The sequence below is a fragment of the Alligator sinensis genome, unplaced genomic scaffold (assembly GCF_000455745.1).
Source record: "Alligator sinensis unplaced genomic scaffold, ASM45574v1 scaffold637_1, whole genome shotgun sequence".
NCBI lineage: Eukaryota > Metazoa > Chordata > Crocodylia > Alligatoridae > Alligator > Alligator sinensis.
In genome coordinates, this window is record NW_005842368.1 from 838,960 (window position 1) to 864,541 (window position 25,582).

The following is a 25,582-nucleotide window of genomic DNA, read 5'->3' on the forward strand; positions in this document are numbered from 1 at the left end:
CCAGGGTGCAGCCCAGCGGGTGCAGGCAGCTGGCGCTGGCTGCTCCAGGGGCCTATATCAGGGGCTGGGGTGAGTGGGGAGAAGTGGAGGCCTGGAGCTGCACCAGGGAGCAAAGCGGAGGGAACTGTAAGTGGGTGCAGGGCACGGGATGGGGGGGCACAGCTCTTGCTGCTACACACATCCTGGGAAGGCCGTGGGGCTGCACTGGCTCTTCCCGGGAGGCACGTGGCCACGGATCTGTGTATGGGATGAGAGCAGGCTACCACTGCAGGCTGGGGCCGCTGGCGGCACCAGGCTCTTCCTGGCACTTGGTGGTGGCGCTGGAAGGGCAGGTTGTGGGGGCTACAGTGAATTTTGAGGTGGCAGCAGCCCCCTTCCCAGTGCCACTGCCCGCCCCGAGTCTGCTGCAGCTTGTTCTCATCTCGCGTGGGGATCTGGAGGCACATACCCCACAGGAAGAGACCAGCACAGCCCTTCCAGGGTGCGTGTAGCAGCAAGAGCCGTGCCCCCCACCACGCACCCACTTAACAGTTCCTTCTCCTTTGCTCCCTGCTGCAGCCCCGGGAGCAGCTGATGAGCTGCGCTGCACCCCTCCCTCTGCCCCTTCCCTAGTCCCAGCCTTACTACCTCCCTCCCTCCCCACCGTGGGAACGTATCCCTATTTCTGACATTATAAACTGGGTTCCCTTTATGAGAATTCGATTTATGCAGTTTTCCGGGAACGCACGTACCGCGTAAATCGAGGGAAACCTGTAATTGGAACTATCGACTTCCCTAGCAAAAGTTACTGAAAGTAATGCATCAGCTAGTGTCCAGAGCAAGGTGCTCCGATCTCTTTCTGAAGTCATGTCAATCCTTCCTCTTTCAGACACAGGGAAAAATGGAAAACAAGCCTGTGCTAGGAAGAACTTTATCTTCAGGGTGACTGGATTCGTTTTCTCCAGCCTTCCTAATGACCACAAAACAAGAAATAAAGAAATTCTTTTAAAGAAAGACAGAATAAAAGTAAGCTAGAGGCATCTTTCTTCTGCAAAGTTAAGGGCACATTATGAGACTGTAGCTGTGATGACAGTGTTTGTAATTCTATCTTAAATCATAATAAAGCAAGAAACTTAACTCTGCAACTCATCTGCTTGGTACTGTTGCAGAGACAACAGATCAATTAGTATGCTCTTTACTTGGTCCTTCGCTTTACTCTCTCATTATTTCTGTGTAATAAACGTCTAAGTATATACAAGTGTGGAATAACAGGTTTATATAGCCTGGTAGTTTTCTAGTAGCGCGCAGACCCACTTCAACAACAAACCCAGTTGAAACCACATGAGAAATTACATTTCTTTACATGTTTATAAAACACTGAGATAAAAAGGGTACCTTGTACTTGGCTAAGTGCATAGTCTTGAGACTGGAAAAAATAAAAGGGTATCCACTTGAACCAACTTCGTGCAAGGAATGCTTATTGAATACATATACATTAAGAGCCATTTACTGGAGGAAGAGCCTGGACAGATGTAACGCCTGAAGAGCCGCAAAGGCCCCTGAAGCCCATCAAAGGGTGAGCAGACAGACCGACATATCCTTTGAAGCATCCCAAGATGGCAGAAGCACTGTGTGCACACTCCGCAGAGCACGGCAGGGGAAAGCTGAGTCCTCCAGCATCCCGCAGAGCTCAGCTCCCCACCCCAAAGGGGAAGGGGAAAGAGAGCAGAGCACACTGTCAGTGAGCACTCTCTTGTGCACTTTGCCTCCATTCCTCTGGAGCGCACCCACCAGCGCCGCAGCGTGCATGGCCTCTGGACTCCTGGCTCCGGTAGAGGGGCACGGAGGCAGGGAACTGCTGCGGAGCGGAGCCTGCAGAGCACTCAAGTGACAGCTCTGCTACCCTGCGGGGCAGGGAGGATGGGGAGAGGAAGCGCAGCTCCAAGTCCCAGCGGCTCCCTGTTGCACCCCTTGGCTGCGTGCAGACATGGTGATTTTGAAGCACCCCAACCAGGGGGGTGCAGCAGGGAGCTGTGCATCGGTCTGCAGCTGAAGCGTCCATTTTTCAAGTGCAGCTGCCTCCGAATTGCTTCAAACATTGCACCTGCCCTTACCCAGAGGCCTGTACAGGAAAGCCAGGGGATGTGCAGCTACGGGGTTGGACTGGTCTTTATCCAAACGCAACCCTTCTGCAGCTGCCGGTCCAGCTGACCTTCTTAGCCGGCTCTTCCTGCTCTCTTTTCCCTTTTGGCCTTTGTACCACCTGCCCATTCCTCCTGCCTCGCTCTCCTCACTTGCTGACCCTCTATTGAGTCGCAGGCCTCAGGACCCGTCCTGCCCCCCACCACCTGTTTCCTCAACCACTGCTCGCGCGCTGCAGAGCTGCGCTGACACAAACCTGCAACCACATCAACTTCCTCCAGTAGAAATGGGTTTTCTCCTGTTCCAACTTCTCCATGTTTCCTGCTAAAACACCTCTGCTATTCCAGCCTAACCCCATGCTCATGATGGTGGCTGCTCTTTCATAGCTCCTCAAGCCCTGCTCTCCTCTCTTCACATAAGGTCTGGTCATTTGCTTTCAGAAGAAAGCTGACAAAATACAGCAGGGCCTTCCTCCCCCCCTTGTACCTCAGCCTGTCTCTCCTTCCTACAACTCCCTCCTCCTCCCCAGATGCTCTTCTAACCCCTCCACTTGTCCTACTGGACCCCAACCCATCTCTTGCTCCACGACCGAGGCCTCTAAGTGCCACAGGTAACACGATACTAACCGTGTCCCCATTACCCGCCAGCATGCGGGAGCTGGCCAGGACACCATGCTCAACAGCCCTCCTCCTCCCCAAAAAACCCACCACGTGGACCATGTGCTCCTTAAATGGTCAGGACCACAATTTTCTGGGCCACCCAAAAGACAAGCTGTGAAAGCTAAGGAGTCGAGTCAGGAGCTGTTCATCTCTACCTGCCACCTCACCTGTGACTTTGTGCAAGTTTCTCAATCTGTAAAATGGGCTAATACTGCCAGGGTGCCGAGAGACTAAATATTTATGAAGTGCTCAGAAACGTGCTATAAAAAACCATAGGGAAACATCATTACTACTTTAAAAGTTTGTGTAACTGTATTTTGGAAGACTGCTCCCTAGATGCATTTGCTTGCAAGTTTTTAATGCGTATCAAGTTTATTTTCTACCAAAAGAGCCATTAATTAATTAATATCAGAAAAACCATATTCTACAGGGACCTTAATGACTCAGTCTTTCACAAGGAAGGGAGACAATTTTCTAGATCAAGTAGCTCAACCAAATCTTCCTCCTCCTCCTCATCCAACCTGAAAATGAATTTTGTATGAAGGGTACTTAGAAGGCACTACTGGATAGGACACCAACCATAACCAAGCCAAAAAACAGAGGAAACATCAGATCCACTGAGGTGAAAAGACACAAGCACAACGATGTCTAGTTGTACTCACAACAAACTGGTCGATGTCCCTTTCCAGGCCCATGTTCGGCAAGTCGGGCATCATGTGTGCCACCACTTTAAACCCGGCGTCCTTGGCCAAGTGAAATGACTCGCATACGGCCTTCACGGTGTGGCCCCTGGGGAGAAGGAAAAGCGATGAAAGAAACCCAAACACCCATGTGCACGGTCATCGGTTGTCACACTGAGAGCGAACAAGAGCAGTCTTGGGCTGCACAGGGAGCAGGTGCATTTTGATGCATTTAATCAGCATTAGAGTCTAGCAGGCAAGTCTCCCATTATTCTCCCTTGACAGGAGAAATGAAGGGATGAGCCTGATTATGAACTCAACACCATCATTTCAGTTACAAAAGCAAAGTTATAATCTAACCAGAAAACATTCGAGCCTTTTGCTTCCTCAACAGGGGCACCGTGAGACTGGCGCAAGGGTCACAGCAGAACAGATTTCTACCGTGCAGCCTGGAGCTGCCTTCACCTTGTTACGGCCAGGAAGTTAGCTGTTCGAAGCTGCTGAAATATTATTTGCATTAAAACAGCACCAAGCAGGCTAAAATGGGATCAGAGCCTTGCCATTCTGGGGCTGTATGAGAAGGAGCTGCTCTAACTTAAGACAACACATGGGAACATAACAGGAGAGGAGCAGAAGTGAGAGGTAAATAGTCTCACCTGATTACTCGGCCTAGCTAGCAGTCCCCCCGTGCTGCACTGCTTGCCAGTATGGACCGTTCAAGCCACCCCTTTTGGAAAAAGGCAACTACTCTCTAGTCTCTCAGATCGGTGGGTGTAAAACGTTCAGCCTGAGGGCTGGATCTGGTGTCCCGTCCCCACCCCCGGCTGCTTTCATTTGGCTTCGCCCCCATCGATCCAATCCACAAACCAGTGCAGAAGCCAGAGGAGGACAGAGACGCCCGAGTAACACCTGGAGCCAAGAGTGGAACTTTTAAACGATTGACCACAAGCAAGAAACTTTCCCCTTCCACCTCTACAGCTCAACAACTTTCTGTTTCTACTCTGGCAGCGACCCTTTCCCCCCAGCAAGGCAGCTGCTAAGAGGCCAGGCCAAGAGCAGAGCTATTCTCCCCTCTGTTCTTGCTGCTACTCCCCAAGTTCTGGGCTGAGAGCTCTGGGGCCTCTGAAATAAATGGTGTTCCCTGCCCAGGATGCAAGGTCCAGGAGATCCACCTCCTCTCGCACCTCCTCTTCCTTCATCCTCACTTCCCTCCTATTATTTTTGCCCTTTTGAGAACTCCTCCACTACATCCTGCATCGGCCAGCGACTGTACTTCATTGTGATACGCCTTGAGCTGTGGAGTGCTATCCGGAGAGTCCTGTCAGCCCCTTCCCTTGCTAAACTCAGCTCCCATTAACCAACTGCTCCTCTAACACTGTGGACCTTTTCCTTTCCCCGTGCTCTGCAAGATCCACCCCCGTCGCCTCATTTACATGTTTGCGTACGGTTTTTTACGAGTGCCGTTTTATTTTGTACGGTGTTAAAAAGCATGATGACGTTTTTATAAATCTGTTCTGGGGTGCTATTATTCAGCACTTTGGGAAGCTGGAGGGGAAGGAACGAAGAGTCACTTCATAAATAAAATGATTTCCTTATTAGAAGAAGGATCCGAGTTGCATCAATAAGTCAATGCCTAAACCTAGATTTAAATATTTTTCTGCCTCCCAGCAATAGCAAGCGCACAAAACCCTACTAATGACTTATGATACATAATGGAAAGCAATTTCCAAACATATAGGCTAATTGCTTGTAATCTGACATTTAGCTACAAGCAAAATGTGAAAATTACAAAAAAAAAAAGGAATCATCACTACACACACTAAATGAAGAGAAGGAACCTAGAGCCATCCTAACAGAGAAATACTGATATCAATCTGCTCTAAAAATATTCCAATTCACTGCTTTAAAAAGCAGAAACGTATTTTAAAAAACGCAGAAGTTGGCATAGATATGTATGTGAAAACAGCAATTTTCTACTCTGAGGGAGTCTGGAAAGCTTGCAGCAATCTCTTAGACACATTGCAAGCAGTTGCAATAGTTCCCAAACCTTTAAAAATCTAATCTTGTAATGGATTCCTTATGAGTGAAATTAAAAGCCTGCCACATCCTGCCTCACTCCTCCGCAGGGCCAATACCAAGAGAGGCAAGGCTTCACATGCCAGCCTTCGAAGCAGCAGAGATATACGGTTAAAGGTGCTGCAAGAAAAAATGTAATTGGATGGTCAAAACAAGAGAAGAGATTAAAAACAGAAGATCACAGAGGTGGATAGCAGAGGTACTTGGAAAACTCCAGCTTGGGACAGCACAATGGTTTTAAAAGAATTTGTTAAAAAATAAGTTCAAGAAAGGTAAGTGTTAAGCTGGAGGACTGTGTCAGAATTCACCACTGATTAATGCACCTAGTAAAGAATGAGGAGCGTCTACTTCCTTTTGCTCTTGGTTATTTCCCTTCACAAAGCTCTGGTATGTAAAGGAAGAACAGTGCTGTCTGCGGGTAGGTATCTACTCAGCTGCATGGCTTGTTCAGGAGGCTAGATTTATTCTGGGACGCCACAGCTGTTTGCCTAGCCAGGCATTGAATCTTGCCTTTAAGCAGCAATGGGACTATCTTCACGCTCCAGACACGCTACAGCAGGGATGGGCAAAAATGCAGCCCACAGACCAGATCCGGCTTGCCAACTGACCAGATCTGGCCTGCAGCTGCTCTGCATGGGGCCAAGCCTCATCCGCTCTCACCAGGCAGCCCAAGCCACACTCCCGCACATGCCTGCCAGCCTGGGCCCTGATCAGCATGCGCAGCTTCTAGCGGGGCTGTTCCCAGTGCTGCTCTGCTCCTCGGGTCCTCCACCTGCTCCTGACGCGCTGCTCTGGGTAGGTGGGAGGGAAGCTTCACCTACTGGAGGTGAGGCGGGCAGAGCAGCAGCCAGCCAGCTCTAGCCATGCTGGGACCGGTGCCACCACAAGCTGTGTGCTGGCTGGGGCTGGGAGCATGGCATGGGCTGTCCCATGCGGAGGGCCGTGGGGACAGCCGCAGACCACACTGCCAGTGCAAGCTCTGCTGCAAGCACCCCCTGCTTCCCCTCACCCTGGCTGGCTCCCAGGACCTAGCCCAACGAGCACCCTCCCACCCCACAGGGCAGGGTATGCAGAGTGGACTGCGGCTCGGCCTGGGCCCCAGCCCCAAGCTGTCGCCACCCGGCCTCGCCAACCCGTCCCGCTACCAAACACTGCTCCCCAAAGCCCCACAGGGAGTTTTGGTAAGTTGTTGCACGGGGCCCACAACAGCTAATCAAATACTCCCTATGCGGCCCTGGGGCCTAAATAATTGCCCACCCCTGAACTACAGACTAAGCTTGGGAGAAAACAGGCTTCGGAGTTTAAGTTCAAATCTCCATAAGAAAACCTCCGGTGTTTTCCGCTATAGCAGAATTGTCCCTTCTAAGTTCTCTTTGCTTGTCAAACCATATTCAAATTTCTCAGTATATTACCTATTGTTTTGAGTATTAAAAATCTTAAGTAAGCAACTGGCCTGTGAGAGAGCAGATTTATATAAAATAGAGGAAAATCAGAAAGATGCCCAGCATTGCAACAGCAGAGACTTTTCTTCTCCCATCCTCGCAGCTTTCAGGAGAACAACCCGTTATATACTCTGTTCTCTCTGTACAGCACTGTTTGTGTGCGAGTGGTTCAGGACCACAAAGAGCAAATTATAGACTTTTCTTACATTCCCCAAATCCTGAAACACTATTTTGAATGACCCCTGATTAATGTATGAATGGGTATCATTTCTGGCTTTATACATGTCTGTCTGCTGAACACTTACCTAGACCAGTCCCATGCTCTACATGGTCTAAGTGCCCTCTCTGTCCTTTAATATCCTTCAAGGATGTCACACAGTTTACAGGGCTTTTAACTCGCTCAAGCCTGCAAAACAAACTGCTCAGGACAAGGGTGCTGACTGTTGTTTGGACATATCCTATTTACTCTACAGGGCTGCAAGCATTTATGGAGCCATAAAAACAGACAGCATACCACACTATAAAATACTGGTTGGACAGGAACACCAGCATAATCTTATACAACATTAAACTGGAACCATGAAGTATTCATTTCCAGACACTTTCTAGAGCAATGCTTCTCAACCTTTCTAGACTTAAAGCACCCCTTTAGATGTCAGCTCTTAGCTTTCCCATGTTTCTGGACTGTGGAAAAATGGTAAGAGCAATTCTTCTGTTGCAAAGAACTGAGGAAAAACCACAACAGGGCAGAATGGATTTGACACTACGGATACCTATTTGAAATATCCGGGTTTAATCTTGTGAATCATGTTAAAACCCTAAATTCCTAATTAATACTGTATGGAGCCTGTAAAAAGGTCTCATGGCACCTGGCTTGAACAATCACAGCTCTCGAGTGCGACAGGGGAAAAACCCACAAACAGTCAGTCACATTAAGCGTTTCACCAAAATACTCTTCTCACCTGTTTGTATCTCTGGCCACATCCTCGTACACGCTTTGCACACCGATTTCCAGCCTTGTGCAGCCATATGACAGCATGTCACTCAGGTGACGCTTCAGGCAGTAATCAGGCCTGGTCTCGATTGTGATCCCAATGCACTTTGTGAGGCTCCGTTCTGAATATCTGCAAACAGACAAAAAACGCCCCCCCCGTCTTTGTTACGATCAGAAATCAGCATAGGCAGTCTTAAAAACAGTCCAAAGACTTCCAAGTGCCAGCTTCTTGTAATCCTCCGAGCTAAAACCAGGAACGGGGTCACAGAACAAGACAGCCTCGTCATGGAAACAGACCCAACATCTTCACAACGCAAAAATGACTAATTACACACGTGTAACGGTATTTTTATCTAAAGTGAAATAGCAAAATACTTTTTCAAAAACAGTATCTGTTGGGAAGATTCCCAGCCCTCTGCAGCAACAGCCAAATTTGAGGCCTGGATAACAGAAGAGAAAGTGGGCTATAAAATTTAAGAGGGTCAGGGATTAGCACCCCCTTTTATCCTAAGAGTCAGCCTGACTTTTACCCACCTAATTTTTGCATACAAGTATCTGGCTCAAGTGACTCCACATACAGCAGAACCTCAGTTCAGATGAAACATTAGACTATCGGTTCATGTGGTTTTTATCCCTGGGGAATACAGTTATGCTCTCAGGAACTAAGAGCCAAGGAGCATGATTTAGACCCAAGCTGCTATGTTTCGATAACACCACATACAGGGAGTCTACACAAAGCTCCAGAGCATCTCTCTGCCTGATTCAGTCCCGCCAGTTCAAACCCAACGTGGCACAAGCAAGTTTCATTACAAGGTTGTTTTTTTTTTGTGATGTGATGCACACACCACATCCATTGACAAACGATATTTTAAAAAATAATTAAAAAAAAAACAACACACCTTTCCATTAGTAATTCATACTCAGTAGGTCACCAGAAACCCTAATTCAGTGGTGGTGAAGTAGGGTTAATAAAAAAAAGAAATCAAAAGAAAATACTTTAAAGCAGCTTTTAACCAAGGATCTGAAAGGGAAGAATGCATTACGGGTCATAGCTTCCCCCCAAATAAGTAATCGTACCATCTCTTGCATTTCAAGAATCAGTTCACCCACCACTGAAATGCAGCCACCTCTGCTGTGCAATACAAACAGCAGCGCTACGTAGAAACTCGGAGCAGAAAGCGAGGAAGTCCCATCCAAATGAACCTGCAGGAGTGATAGCCCTTATCTACCCAAATCCTACTCTTGGGCCGCCCACAGGCATTACTGTACATTTGTGCCAGGAGAAAAGCCTTTATCTTGGCACAAAAAGAGAGAGTACCGACTCTTCCTCAAGAAGTTAGACGAGGAAGATCTCCCTCCTCTTAATCTAACTTGAACACAGCTGTAAGCTTCTCTTAGGACAGATGCACCCAATATCCCATAGACCTCTGTTCTCCCACCCACTCTCCCAGAGAGAGAGGGAGGGAGGGAGGGAGAGCACTGGCCTGGGGGCAAGCTGTCAGGGACCCCTGTGCAGACCTTCCTTGGAAAACGCTCCCCCACAAAATCAGCTGATTGCCAGGGGAAGAGCTATTCTCCTGCAGCAGGAACGCCCCCCAAGAGCCCCAGGAGGCTTGCCATGGCTTGACCTGTAGGAGCAGAGAGAGGCAGAAGGCAGCTGCACTGTGATGGCAAGGCTCAGCGAGTTGGGTATCCAGAGGCTGGGCTGCATATGTGATGATTTAAAAGCTGGCAGGGCTGGGAACCAGGATGGGGGGCTCTCCTTGCCATGCTTCTCAACGCCCCCAGCTTTACATCACTGTGTGCGCAACCCAGCTGGGTTGCACATGCAGGGATTTAAAAGCTGGTGGTCCCTGTGCCTCTAGCTGTGAAACTGCCTATTGACAGCCTGCCCCCTTCCCAAGCAGGGGAGAGGGCAGACTGTCAATCAGCAAGCCCCCGCAAGGGCAGGGGTGATCCCAGGAGCAGACCTCTAGTTCCCCTTGCCTGGAGAGCCCATCTATGCCGCTCTCCAGCCAGGGGGCTGAAATGCACGTGTGCTCCAACTCCTGGCCTAAGTTTCTAGCAACGGCAATTTTACAGAAATACTTCTCACTGGAAATTATACCGTCTTAGGAGGAGGAGGTATCTTACTGACTAGAAGCAATGAGGACCGCAACTGGAAAGAGGGGGCCGCCCCTAGCGAAGTGTCCATTTTCACTGCACCAGGTTATTTAGTCCACGTTGATGGAGGAAAGAGCAGCTCATGCAGGAACTTTGCACCACTTCCTACAGCACTTCAGTAGATGCATCTTGGAGCTCTCATCCGACTATCGACCCCACTCAGCTTGCAAGATTAGACAATATCACCGCACGATGCTTCAGGGCACACACTGGAAATTACCAAACCAAATAAGCCTCAAGAACTTACGATTATAGCGTGCGAGGGTTCGACTTAACTACAGAAGCAAGGGAATACCAAATCAAGACTGATATTAGGATCCCTCCACAAGGCAAAGACAAATTAAAAGATACTCGCTAGTCCTCCCAGAACCATTAAAGCCCTTTGGGTTAATGATGTGATATTCTGGGAGAAGAGCCATACAACAAATGGCCTTTTCTTGTATTCCACAGTTCACAGATCATTCTTTTGATCTACTAACCTAAAACATACTTGAAAAACTTCAGCTGGCAGGATGCCCATCTGACACGCTACTGAATAATCAGCGAGCATGTCTGAGAGCGTACTGCCGGCGTGACATTCACCAGCATGTCCGACAGTGCAAAACTTTGCCTTCTGGACAGCACACGTCATCACGTGGACAGTGTGCATCATCACAGCAGAGGCAATACAAGGAATAAGCCACCAGCAATACCGTACAAAAAAGAAAGAGGCAGAAAAGAGACAAAAATGATTCCCTCCGCCTGAAGTAAAATGAGGCCAAACTCCAAACTGTTGAATATACTGAATATCTGAAGGCCCTTAACTACAGCCGTTACAAATAATACCAGTAGAATAGGTAGTGACACTCTCTGGGCATGTCTACACGTGCATTTAAGCATGCCTAGATGCGCACTGAAGCGTGCCTAAATTTAACAGGCATTAGCTTAATGTGTATTAAGTGGGGTTAGGCAGGTGTCTACACGTGCAGGCATTAAAGTGTTGGCACTAAAGTTAGTCCCAAGTCAGTCCACACACACAGCGTTAATGAGCTTTAACTATTCACACCTACATTTGATACCTGCATTTTCAGGTATCGAATTTAGGCGCAAATAGCCTAAATTCACCATTTTTAATATGCAGTAAGGGCGCGCATGTGTAGACGTGCACCCTTAACGCTCATTAACTTGGGCTAATGCGCATTAACGCATAACGTGTAGACACACTCTCTGTGCTTTAAATAAGTGCCACTGAGCTGTAATTAAAAAAAGTGAACTAGGAAAACAAATTAAATGGATGTCATAGTATCAGGGGGAGGACATGAGCAAGGAACTAAAGCTTATTAGTTTCAGGATTTGTAATCAGCACTGTCTACTTCAAATCACTGAGGTCCCCAGGACCTGCCTGGTGGCACAGAAGCGGAAAGGGATCTGGGAGTCCTAGTGGACTCCAAGATGAACATGCGTCGGCAGTGTGACGAAGCCATCAGAAAAGCTAATGGCACTTTATCGTGCATCAGCAGATGCATGACGAACAGATCCAAGGTGATACGTCCCCTCTATCGGGCGCTGGTCAGACCGCAGTTGGAGTACTGCATGCAATTCTGGGCGCCGCACTTCAAGAGGGATGTGGATAACCTGGAGAGGGTCCAGAGAAGGGCCACTCGTATGGTTAAGGGCTTGCAGGCCAAGCCCTATGAGGAGAGACTGGGGCACCTGGACCTCTTCAGCCTCCGCAAGAGAAGGTTGAGAGGCGACCTTGTGGCTGCCTATAAGTTCATCACGGGGGCACAGAAGGGAATTGGTGAGGCTTTATTCACCAAGGCACCCCCAGGGGTTACAAGAAATAATGGCCACAAGCTAGCAGAGAGCAGATTTAGACTGGACATTAGGAGGAACTTCTTCACAGTTCGAGTGGCCAGGGTCTGGAACGGGCTCCCAAGGGAGGTGGTGCTCTCCCCTACCCTGGGGGTCTTCAAGAGGAGGTTGGATAGGCATCTAGCTGGGGTCATCTAGACCCAGCACTCTTTCCTGCTTATGCAGGGGGTCGGACTCGATGACCTATTGAGGTCCCTTCCGACCCTAACATCTATGAATCTATGATCCCGTGGCACTATCTTCCTGAAAAAGGACTAGCTGAATTTTCTTTATCTATCCAAACAATCCTGCTCTACAAGAGCCAGCTGTTGTCACTGGGTGAGTCTACACGGTCATTAATGTGCAGTGGTTACTGCGCATTTAATTTAGTAGTTGTATAATCAAGTACTATATAAATACACAGTAACGAGTTACTGCGTAGTAGCACCAGCGAATGGCTTTTTAGTGACCCTACTGCGCAGTAGCCTAATAATACCGTGCAGTAGCAGATTAGCACTGCTTGTGCTGTGATGCGCAGTAGTGCAATATTAGGCTCCTGAGCAGTTAGCGTCTCGTGTAGGCATGCCCACTGTTCCCAACTGAAAGAGCCTAAAAATCACACTGCCATTCACAATATTCCCTCCTGGGAATGAATGTACTTCTTGTACGGAAGGAAAGAAAGGCATGGATCAATTAAATGTGCTGAAAGAAAGGACTAAATCTGGTCGATTCATGTTTAACAGCTTTGTGTTTTTACAACAGACCTGTGCTGACCAGCCAAGTGTCTAGCTGCAAAGTCTCTTTTACCATATTTACTTGATGTCAAGACAAGATTTTTTTTACTCCATTTAACGTGGGGAAAAGAGCCCCTCATCTTAGAATCGAGTACAAGGCACTACGGGGGCAGGCAGCCTCTGCTCTCCCCTCCACTCCCCCCCCCTGCTTATTTTTGTTTCAGCACCAGCAGGCTCCATCCCTGCTCCAGCCTGGAGCACAGAGCATGGCCCCAACCCAAGGCACAGAGCATGGCCCCAGCCCAGCCCTGTAGTAGCGGTGATAATGTCTGCCACCGCTGCTGCTGCTAAGGGTTTGGCTGGAACCCCAGCTGGAACAGGAACGGAGCCTGCTGATGTCAGAGCAAAAGTCAGGGGGAGGAAAGGAGACAGGAGACCCCTGAGACTGCATGGGGCAGGGGCACAAAGGGGCAAGCTGCTCAACACCCCCACAACTGTCTGCTCCCCACTACTGCCTGCTGCAATGGTGGATGGCATGAATACTTAGTGGGGGGGGAGGGGTCATCTTAAATTCAGGGCCATCTTGGATTCGGGTAAATTCAGTAAACATTTCGATTATATGCAGATGAAATGTATCTTTCAACAGAGAAGCCCATGTTTGGAAGCCCACTCAGTCCTGGTGCAGTTTTTAACTACTAGTGGCAATTCGCAAAGAGAAAGGGGGCAAAAGTGTGAGCCCCTTGACAATGGCAAATGATTCTGGTAACTAATCTAGCTCATCGTTTCCCCAAGCACTCCCAAGGAAGGAAAGCAAAGTATCAGCAAAGAGTTTTCTTCACCCCCTTAAAGACAGGAAATGAAAAAAAGGCAGGAAAAGAACAAAAATATTTTGGCATTACCCTCACTTGCCAAAATGTAAATCTATTATTTCACTTTGAACTTAATCTTTGTTCATCTCTAATTAAATACTAAGATTATGAAGGAACGGGGGAGTGAGGGTAGGAATGGAATATAGGAAAGGAATTTTCTACCACAAAAAATGGAAACAGATCAGAGCAAACATTACTTAGGAATCTTCTTAGATTCACATACCTCTATCGACTGTGTGGCAGGTGTTTTCAAAGTGTAACGTTTACTTGCAAAAAACCATATTTTTCTGTGAAAACTTGGACCTAACACTAATAGGCAGCACCTGCAGTTGCTAGAACAAAACCTAATTCATTTTGTTTCCTCAACTTATTTTATACATTTAACAACATTGGGTGTTTAGTCTGTTTCATCATTTCCCCATGCTTTATAAAAACCATCTATACGAGAGCAGAGAAACCTTACCAAGAAAAGTTTAGGGAACTGAAAAAGTTCACGACTTTCTTTTTAAAGTTCCCTGTCAAATATCTTAAAATATTTTTAAAACCAAGTTGGCAAATGTCATTCTTTGTTTTAAAGTGCATAAAACAGATATTATCTCCCAATCAGCAATAAAGAAATTAGATAATTACTTGACTTGTATTAACATATTTAAATCAACTTGACTAGTTATTTTTAATATCTATTTTATTCAAAGTTAAGTGACATGGTCAAAAAAAACATTAGAAACAAACTGAATGAAAGCAGGTGGAAAAAGGTAAGATCTAGCTCTAAAAGCCAATGATTGGAAACAAACTATTGATACTTTAATAAATCATTTTAAGTGCAATATATGATTTGATAAACATTTTCTTATGCATCCAGCATTATATAAACTCACACAAATTTTAATGCCTTTTTGTTCATGGCAATTTAAGTCCAATTTCTATCTGAATACAGCTTGACACAAACAATAAAGAAAAAAAACCTATAATCATGCAACAATTACCCACAATTTTTAATAAAAAGTAATATAAATATATATTACATATTAATATTACATATTATATATATAAAAATGAAGTGTGCATCACTTATAACTCGAGAATGGCTGGTCCTATCTACTCTAAACCTTCCAAAATCACTGAATACCACCCAAGGAAAATTATAGGCGGGTGTGAAAAAGACTTACCCCGAGATGGAGCAGAGGTGGCGGGATGCTGCATGGGCATGGGGAGATCAAAGCGGCAAAAGTGAAACCGCGGCAGGCAGAGCTGCCACAGGAAATTTCAAAAAGGAAAAAAATGGCCGACCCCAAGACAGCTGGGATCAGCAGCCTCATCGGTGTGGGCACGCTTTATAACAGCGTGCCGGGACCGACTGGGCAACCAGACCTCCGGATCCAAGATAAAAAGCCCGATGGAAGACAAGCAGGGGGGACGGGGACTGGAAGTGGCGTCCCCAGCCAGCCTGGAGGGGCCCAAGAACGTAAACAGTCCCAGCAAGGGGACTTGGTGGATACCACAAGAAGGGGTCTCCATGACTACGCAGAGCCAGAAGGGGCCTGAGAAGTGGTCCACAGAGCTGACGTGGACCGAGGAAGCTGGCAGCAGAGACTGGAGCCCAGCAGAACTCAGCAGAGTTGGGACACAGGCAAGACAGCAAGTACCGAACCTGGGGCAGAGGAACGCAACGGGGGACAGACCGGCACCGAAGACGGACAACATGTAATTGGGAAGGAGGAAGGCCGAGGGAAGCACTCAGGATAACAACATCTTTCATACCCAGCCGCTATCATATTCCAGGAACCCAAGCATCAAAGACGGCACAGGACATCAGCCTCATCAGCGCAGGTGATGACATCAAGGTTGGTGTTAGGCGGGGTGTAGGGGAGGTTGGAGCCCCACAAAGGCAGAGCAGCAGGAACGACCAAGGGGGAACACTAAGGGGAGACGGGACCGAAACATCGTCCTTCCAATCTGGAAGCAATCATCAAAGACGTGGCAGGCAATGCCCCTTGGTGAACAGACCCGAAGTCGTTCCCATAATCAAGCTGTTCATCCCTAAGAATAACGGCGAAGCTAGAGAGGAATCCCCATAGAAGACGTACCAGAGAAACACACAGAAGATTAGAGCGGGTTATTTTTCACTTGACCCTTTTTGGGGCTTCCAGTGACTATTTAAGGAAGCAAGGTTTTTCACACGGACAGTTATATGTGGCTTCCTCCAGAGCTGGTAGTTGAAGAGGGTCGTATATACTGGTGCCACCAGGAAACACCGCGAACATTGTTTACAAAGAAAGTCTACAATAAACATCATTCATTTGGATGTCATTTAAAATGTCATTCCACGTTAAATGTTGAAGGTGTTGTGCTATATTCTTTAAAAATACACAGTATTTTTAACCTAAATATCTTGTACTAAGTTCTTTGAAAATAAACAAACACTGCAATTACAAAAATAATGACTCAGGCAAAGAACGGGTCCTTCCGGTAGTTTTTAATAAAAATTGTAATTTTTTTCAAGTCTAAGTAAAAATATGTTGAGTTATACAACTGAGTAAATAAATGCCTTACGTGCAGTTACAATCATATAAAAGGAGGGCTGAAAGGGACTTCAGGTCCTCTCGTCCAGTAGAGCTCAACCTCTGGCCTGTAGAGCCATGTCATCCAGCCCATAGGTCTTCCCACACGTCCAGAAATCTGGTGTTGAGGGAGCTGAAGTAGCGTTAATTGCTGCATCTCCAAGATCTGCCCCCATGTGCAGGATCTAACCCTGTGGCAACCTTGTGCACTGGGGCTGGACCATGTTACCTGGCCTGCAGGGTGCCCCATCGGGTTGGAAATTTGGCAGTAGGGAAGCAGCAATTAACGCTGCCACCACTCCTCCACTGTCGAATTTCCAGACTGGTGGGGGACCATGCAGGCCAGGTGAAAACAGCTCCATGGGCTGGATCTGGGCCACAGGCCAGAGGTTGAGCACTAGCAACCTTACCTATTTCAAACAAACTACATGGAAAATCTTGCAAAACTACCAGATATATTACTGAAAAACAGCAAAGAACACCCTAACTTGCCCACAAAGCGAGTAAAGCAGGGGAACAAGGGTGCTGTCAATGCTCTGCCATTAAAACACACTTGAGCAACCCAGGGAAGAGGACTCATTGACACTGCCGAGCGTTGAGCTCACATTCCTATGTACTACTGGGACGTGCCTTTGATTGTGGAGAATTATCGCAGTAACCATTTAATTATTTGAATCTTTGGATAGAGGGTCTTGGCTACATATTATTTTGATTGAGGTAGCATCTGGGTAGAGAAAAGCAGGACAGTGATAAAATAAGGACGGAAGCTCCTGTAACCCTAAATAACTTTCATGCTTGGCTATACCGGGGGGGAACACGGACAGAAAAAAACCCTACAAAAGCTTTTGGGAATATTCTTAACTAAGACAGCCTGCAATTTTTGACTTGTATTGTATCGGCTTGGTTTGAGACGCGGGCAGGTGCAGGTGGTGTCTACACCTGTTAAATTAGTCGCAGATTGGAACTTCAGCTCTGGCCCTGAACGTATTTATAGTGCAACTTGAATTCTTCCTATCATTGGTAGCAAATGCAACTGCTGGGAAATAAAACAGTCTAATGGGAAGGACCTGCCTTTCCCTTTTCTGCATACCTCCCCCAACAAGAAAACAAAAATTTAGCCTAAAGGCTATATTTAGTTGTAAATCAAAATGTTATGTTGTTAAAAACCATGCTGGTTGGTATCGGCATATTGTTAGCAACCAATGAGAATCAACCTTTCTCCAGAAAATTAATTAAAAGTGTACATTAACAATTATTATTTAAAAATCAAGATTTCCTTTTTTTGGCAATTTAAAGTCATGATTAAAAGTGGTGATTTAAATCAGTTCATCCCTATAACTGTCTAGGGACTGACACTAGAATATTTAAAACTACTAAGGACAATGAGGGTAACTGAACATTAGAACAACTTTAAATATAGTCTAAACCCAGACGGTACCACTAGGACGCTCCAGTCTCGCCTCCAGCATAACACAGACCACAGGACGTCTGTCAATTAATTCCTATCTGAATGCCGGCACATCTTCTTGAAAAGTGTGCAGTCTTGATATAAACACTTCCAGTGGTGGTGAGCAAATCTACCACACCCCTTGTTAAATCGTTCCAACAGTTTAAAATAACTCATTATAAAAATGTATGCTTTCTTCAAAGACCCCATTTGTCTAGTTTTTACTTCCAGCAACTGGACCTTGTTACACTTTTGTCTGCTAAACTGGAGAGCCCTCTAGTATCAGATCTGTTCCCATGTACATGCTCAAACTGTTATCAAGAGACACCTTAGCTTTGTTTTTGTTCAACTAAACACATTGAGCGCCTCGATTTTCTCATGCTAATACATGTTTTCCAATCCTTTGATAATTTCCATGGGTTTTCTCAGAACTCTCTCCAATTTTTGCAACATCCTTCTCGATCTGTTGACACTGGAACTGGCCACAGGATATCAAAAGCAAACACGCCAGAATGAAACACAGATGTAATACAACCTCCCTATTCCTATTCAATATGCTCTTGTTTATCCATCCAAGGATCAGAATAGCCCCTTTGGCCACAGCACCACGCTATGAGCTCATGCGAAGCACTGATTCTCCGCCAGGCTGTGGCTCTCTGGGCTGCTTTGAGGTCTTTTCAAGCATCCTGCGGGGTACTGCTAACACTGTTAGGTGTGCAAACACGATTCACAAGCTAAACTCAGAGATTTCCAAGAGGAATTCATAGTGTTCAATCCATTCAGACCTGTTATGGTCTGAGTTACTTGCAAAAGAAAAATTGCTTTTCTGTTTTGCTGCAGTCAAAGAATGGAAACCTAAAACTGGCATTTTTCTCGAGTCTAAAACAGTTAAGCGCCACTGTGCTAAGCTGACTTGACTTGCAAGTTTTTCACACTCTTCTCTGAAGACCCAGGAACGTGATACCTGCAGTGAACAGGAACCGAGTGGGGAACGCACCGATGCAGGGCTGTCGGGATCCTGATGGCCCAAGGCCAAGGGCTACAGATGCACCTGAATGGTCTAAAAGCAAAGAAAGGCACAAGAAGAGAACCTGAGAAAATGCCTGGAGCTACAGATCTTCCCTAGTCACTGCCTCAGTCTGCAAGCTTAAAGGTCTCTTCTTCTCTTACAAAAAAAAAATATTCACAAGAATCTCCATCTTCTACGTGGGGGTTGGCAACCTGTGGCCCATAGGCCTGCAGAGTCCTGGCTTTGGTGGCATTTGGCAATGCACAATTTTGCTGCAGCGAGGCAGGGGTGGCTTCGGGGCTTTCCCCGCACTTGCAGCTGGGTAGCAGGGGCTTCAGGCTTTCCACGCACGGTGCCCGCAGTCAGAGGCAGGGAGATGCTGTGGTGGCGACCGTGTCCTAGAGGCAACCCGCATGAACCTAGAGCTGGATCATTCCAGCCCACTGCCAGAAAAGTGTGCCAACCCCAGGTCTAGATTACAAGTGCTCGGTTTGTTTTTGTCAACTTGGCTTGGGTTGAGTAGAAACAGATGTTTTCCTCAATAAAAGATCTTATTTTCCCTGTACAAACATACTCTGCATCGTGGTGCCTAACTGTAATGGACCTGCAAGCCAATCTGCTCAGTGCTGCACAAAGAGCACAAAACGGCGGCCCTGGCCCCAAACACCTTACAATCCAGGTACAAACCCAGAGACAGCAGGCGACTACAGACAGGGGAGTACAAGAAGTGGAGATCAGCTCGCGGGCTAAGGGAGCTATGCAACACACTAGACAAACTGATGTGGTAGGGAGCAAAAAAATCTCTGGATTTTACTCAAACAGTGACTTGAATATCAACTCTTTTTAGCAAGCTGGTGGAAACACAGAATCCCATTTGTTTTACTGTGATAGTTTTTGCGTGGAAATAAGTATCTATTTTTTAGTCACTGAAACCAACAGATTGAATTCTCACTTTACAGAGGAAGCTGGAAACTGGTATGTTGTGTCCAATGGTGGTTTTTTATATCCTCCCCCACCCACAACTGCAAAAGTCTTTTAATTGGGTTGGGAAAACACAGATGGCTCAATACTGACATTAAAACAACCACCTTGGGTTTGTCTCAATGAAACTCTGATCAGGAGACAGCGTCGTTAGTTAAGGCATCTAAAACTTCGCCAAATCAAGTATTTACATGTACAGTTTATACTACGACAGCTTTGAAAAGCCTTAATGAGAATCAGGGGCCCAGAATGCAAGGCACCATACAGTTAGACAAGTTGTGTCCTAAAGTGCTTTCACATTCAAGAGAGAAACTAAGGATACAACATAAAAGCCAAGTGATCGGGGTGACATCAGACACACGGTAGGTTTCCTGATTTTTTTCAACTTTTTTATAGTCCACCTGTATGAACTAAAACCTGCTTTTGGTTGAAACGTTTGGGTTTGAAACAGAGGAAAGGAAGGCACCGTCAGAGCAAGAGGAGAGAACGAGGACGGCAACGGGCAGGGAAGTAGAAAAGGGAGGAGGAATGCAAGAGATATTCGAGGGAGAGCGGGTGGGTAGCTGTTGTAAGGAAGTCGTGAAGGTCCAGTATTCTAGGCAAGTCCCCAAGTCGTGTAAAAGTCATGATTTAGGCCAAGTCTGCTTTGTATTTCTGCCTACAAAACTCGGCTCTGCCAGCAGAACCGAGTGTCCACGCTCGCGGCGCCTCTGTGGGGGCAGACGCCTTCCTTCTGCCAGCAGCTCTGAGAAACAAGCTGTTTGGCCACTCGAAACAGCTGTAGATAGGTCCAAGCTTTCTGCCAGCTTCCACAACCCCTCCAACAGCAGATGTCGTGCAAGGTGTGCTGCCTGCCCCGCTAGCACAGCTCTGTAGGGGAGCCAAGCTGTACTGCCAAGAGCTGCTTGCAACTACCACAAGCCATATATGACTGATGTGCTATGGGAACTTCATTGTGGTGGCAACTATCTGCTGGTAAAAGACTTGTACTGTGAGCAAGCCCTTACCCTTTCTCTGCCCTTGACTGTAAGCAGTGCTTCTTCAGGAGCCCCGAAGTCTTGGGCGTTTCTACAGTCTGCACACCAAGGTGTCCAGAGGCTCTGTTGTTCCACTTGAAAATGATCCCGTGCCTGGCTCAAGAGAAACCCCTATGGTCATATATACATACATACATAGAAAATTACAAGCTAAGTTCTCTCTGCATGGAATAGATGGAATAAAAGATCTCAGAAAGAGTAACTCCACATCTCTGTGGCCGACACTCTTTAAATTAGCAAGGTCCTGGGCTCAAGTATTCTACTTCTCTCTAATGGCCTTGCTCTGTTATCGCTGCAGTCTCTGAGCAACAGGCAGCGACAATGAACTCCAACTCTATAATTTCCTGCTAAATAAGTGTTACAGGCATATTTAAACACGTACTGTGAGCAATCAAATCACATTTGTGATGAATGAAGAATGGCCACAGTACGGATCCCTTCGAGCTCAGTGCTAACCGTGCACGGCACAGCTGCATTTTTATCGCAGCATCTTGCCATTTCTTTTATCACTACCAGAAATGGTGGAATGGTTTGATTTCTTAACAGTCCTAATTTCCCAAGGCGCAGTTTTCGAACAGCACAATAGCTGCAGTACATGAAAACAAGGCTGTTTACTTGATTGAGGCATCACTTGTCCAACTGTTATTAAGTACCATCATTTACCTACTTAAAAGATTCAAGAACAATCCTCTTGCCTAAAACGCCATCACATCATCATTAGATGAGACATGACCTATCTAGATGGGACTGACGGATCTAAACACCACAGTTATGTAGTTTGCTGGCAAAGACTCAAGATGTGTGCATTTAAGAGAAAGTCCATTTTAAAGCAACAACTGTAACTTAGTACTTCCCCCTCCCAACCCCTCCTAGCTGGTTTAGTGAGCTGCAGTCCTGACAAATGGAAGTAAACCGACAGCTGCACATCCTTTATTCAAAGAAAGAAAGACAGCCCCGGAAGCCTATCCCACATCTCAGTCCAAACCCTTTAAATATAAAAGTTCAAATTTCACTGGCTCATTTTAGTGCTTGCCCTGAGTGAAAGGGAACAGCTCTGGTATAACTTAGGAGGTTTTCAAGGGATGGGTTTTTGTAGTTTTCAAGCCATTTTCATTTTTCATGCAACATGAGCGTAACCTGGCAAAAGACTCGGCGTCAGAGAGATCGTGACGCTGATAAAGAGCTCGTGCAGCACGTGAGAAATGGGATGCGATGAGACATGACAATGTGCCTTAGCGAAGCTGGACGTCTGCGCACGTATGAATCTGCAATCAAAATCCATACGCATCACCCTAGGTTTCCGCATCAACTTCTCAGACGCTTCACATACAGCACCTTGTGGGCAATTCCTGGATTGTAGCTGGTGAACTTTCAAGGGTACGCTATTCACCTCCCTTAGCCAGAGAGGTGGAAGAGAAAAACAAAGAAAACCCAGACAGAACTCCCTACGGTTACATGCATTAATCTATCGTCAAGATAAATCAACAGTATGCCTTTTTTCCCCCCCAATAACGAATCACTGAGTGAAATTCAATAAAAAGAACAGCAACATGAATGACCTTAAAGCTGTAGCTAAACTTCTCAAACAAAAAACACATAGGTACAATTCTGGCAGGAACTAAACTACAACTGCATTTATAGGCATCTTTGTCCCACATTATTCTAATTAAGAAAATACTTAGTAATTATATCAGGGTCGGGTAATTATTTTGGGCGGAGGGCCACTTACTGAGTTTTGGCAAGCCATCGAGGGCCGCATGACAGGCAGCCCCGGGCAGATAAATATTACTTTTCTAAATTTTTTAGGGGCCCCGCGGGCTGGATAGAATGGCCTGGCAGGCCACATCTGGCCCCCGGGCCACATTTTGCCCACCCCTGGATTATATAGTGTCTAATTCCCAGGTCTATGCTCAGGTCAGTAGACCAGCTGCCCTCAAACTGTGGCCCCCTCACCAGCTGTCCAAGGAGAGCTGCCCAGCCACATGGTAACTGGCTTGTTTTCAGCATCCTTCTCCAGATGTGCAAACTTTTTACCGAGCAGAACCCAGCTCTCTGTAAAAGCAGCACGGGGGAAACAAAGAACCATCAATACAGTTAAGAATAACTAAATAATTCCCCATGAAAGGAATCACTGTATTTACCAAAGAGATGCAGAGTAATAACTGAGAGAAGAGCTCTCATTTGTGATCGCCTGGAGAGATAATACCCAAGACGTGGTCACGCTACAAAAAAGGTAAGAACTTCCTGAGCTTAACGGCAGCTCTTATTAAATAATAGAAAATGGATTGGGACCTCTTCTGTCACCCTCCTTCAACACCAGCATTTAAGAGGTCACTTCTGAACAAAAAAGCAACCGCACAGCATTAAAACTATTTCTAAAACCAATTCTCGGCTTACAGAGAACGACAGGCTCGTTCCAAGAAAACCCGTTCCAAACACTAAGAAAACAAAACTACTTTGATTTAAGTTGCAGACTTCCGGAAAAAAATGAAGTCTTTCCACACTTGGAATAAAATCTGATTTTTTTTTTTTTTGTCCACTTGTGCTCAATCATGAGCACTTAGCATAATGCTTATGGAAAGATTTTAGTCCCAAAGTACTTTAAAAAAACAACATACAGCTGCACAATGTGTTTGGTCTCCATTCCTCCCTCTTTCTACCATCTATTCCAAGTGCAATGTACAATGAACTTCTACTAAATACCCAAGAGCATCTCCTTCAGATGACTGCACATGGTTGCCACTGCAATTTTGTTTGATCTCAAGATAAATGCCATCTCAGTCAGATGATCTGTATCTGCTGGTTCCATAGGGCAGCTCTTGCTCTATGTTCATTTTTCTAAACATTTGCTGCTCCTCTGAGGGTACTGAAATAGGCACCACATTACACGTACAGTGAACAATGTCTGGACAATGACACTGAGATGAGTTAGCAACTTAAGTCTGCTGCAAGCAATGAAATAAAGGCTGCCATAGAAGTGTCATACAGAAGTCACCAAAATCATCCGGCACTTCTCATACTTTTGCTGCAGAATTTCTTTTGAAGATCTTGGAAAACCAAAAATTAAAATGTCTGTTGGTCACTGACTGCCACGAATTGGTAGGTTAATTACACAGAGAGCCACATTATTGGTGGTTTGCTGATAAAATAAGGGGACACGGGATAATGGGAGGGGGAGGGAGAGAGAGAGAGAGAGAGAGACTCTTAAATCTAAAATTATGAAGAATGGATATGACAGATTCACTTATTAGAATAACTAAACTGAAGTCAAAGCATTTTTCATCAACACTTATGAGAACAGCATGAGCTGCAGTCTAGGGCACAAGACAAGAAAAGTATTCATGCACCAACAGAGAATTTTGGGGGCGATACCAATGACTGATTTTTAACGAGCCATATCGGCTGATACCAACCTGATTCTGATATGCAGCCCGGCAGCTTGGAAAGCAGCATCCAGCTGGTAAGTCTGTTGTGAGGGAAGGGGCATGGGGGGAGGGAAGGGGCTTGGGTGGGACAGATTGAGGCCCCGCCCCAGTGAGGGAGGAAATGGGGCTGGGGCAAGGGCAGAGCAGGGGACAGAGCACGAGCAGCTTGTCTGGAGGGTGCGGGGGCTTCCACTGCCACATGTACCCCAGGAGGGTATAGAGGGTGAGTGCCCCCGGATCTGCATGTAGGGTGAGGGTGGGCTGGGGCAGTTCCAAACTCTTCCTAGCAGGGGGCTGGGCCAGCCCGCTCCGAGCACAGCCTGGCCCAGCCCCCCTGCTGGGAAGAGCCCGGCTCAGCCCCAGCCCTAGCCCGCCCTCGCCCTGTGCACAGCTATGGGGACACCCCCCCCCACCATGCCCTCCTGGAGTGCATGCAGCAGCAGGAGCTGCTACCTCCCTCCCTGGATGAGCCACTCGTGGCTCCGTGCCCTGCTCTACCCCGGCTGTGCAGCACCTGCCTCTGCCTCAGCTCCAGCCCCACTCGCTCCCTCACTGCTGGGGCCTCGATCTGCCTTGCGCAGGCCCCTTCCATCACAACAGGCTTACCAGCTAGACCCGGCTGCTCTTCATGCTGCTGGGCTGCACTCCTGGCCACGTGTGCTGCACTGCAGATGTGTTTGCACGGGGCATTTATCAGCCAAAAAAAGCTGATTGCCGATACAGTCAATTTTCCTTATATCAGTGCCAAGCCGATATGGGACCGATATAGTGCACCTCTAAAGCAAATGAAAAATCTCATTTGAATCTCAGCCCAGATAGTGATGGTGTGGCCTTGTAACTTCTTAGTGGCCGCATCCTGCAGCAGTAAATTGAGGATAGTATTCCCCTACCCTGTAATGGTGCTGTGACACTGGATGTTGATGGCAAAAAAACCCTGCGCCCAGTACAGAATTTGGAAGTAGTACACAACCACCAGATCAAAGGAGCATCATCTCGTTTCAATGATGCTTCCATAAAAAGATTAGAAAACAGCTTGGGAGATTAGAAAACAGTGAAAGAAAAGAACTTGATTGGTGCTTTTAGGAAACAATGCAATTATATCAATAAAATTATAAACGCAGATAATAAAAGGCAGCCATAAGCCAAAGCTGCAAATGAAACACTATGGTTTCTGCTTTGAATTGGGAAAAAAAACCCCTAAAACCCTAAACTTAATGACAAGACCTCATTTATTAAAGAACCGAATCTTCTGACAACTGGAGAAATGGTAACTTTTTCCATGTAATTATCTCACAGTTTCTGAGGGGTAGGATTCCCACTTTGGTGACCACTTCACTGCATGACCTCAGTGATATACCTAAGCAAACCATGTTTTTCAAAGCTCCAGTTAACCTTGCTTTACTGTCTGTCTAAAGGGCTTTTGTCTCACTACTCGCCTGTCAATTAGCAATGCCTGCCTTGCTCAGGGAGGTCCTAGCCATACATGAAGCTGACCTAAGCGTATTACTCTTGTAGCACTTTCTACCACACCCTAAGCTTGTCTCACTGGTG

The 25,582-nt window shown here is 46.6% G+C and overlaps 1 protein-coding gene across 1 annotated transcript in view; it reads right to left on the minus strand.

The window, feature by feature from the left end:
- The window catches only part of ELP3 (elongator acetyltransferase complex subunit 3), a 127,707-nt gene that overhangs the window by 68,109 nt on the left and 34,016 nt on the right, over positions 1-25,582 (minus strand). The window contains exons 8-9 of the mRNA XM_006029257.3: positions 7,941-8,102; positions 3,443-3,569 (exon numbers count right to left, since the gene is read on the minus strand). Coding sequence (XP_006029319.1) covers positions 3,443-3,569; positions 7,941-8,102 — 289 coding nt within the window. The remainder of the gene's footprint in view (positions 1-3,442; positions 3,570-7,940; positions 8,103-25,582) is intronic.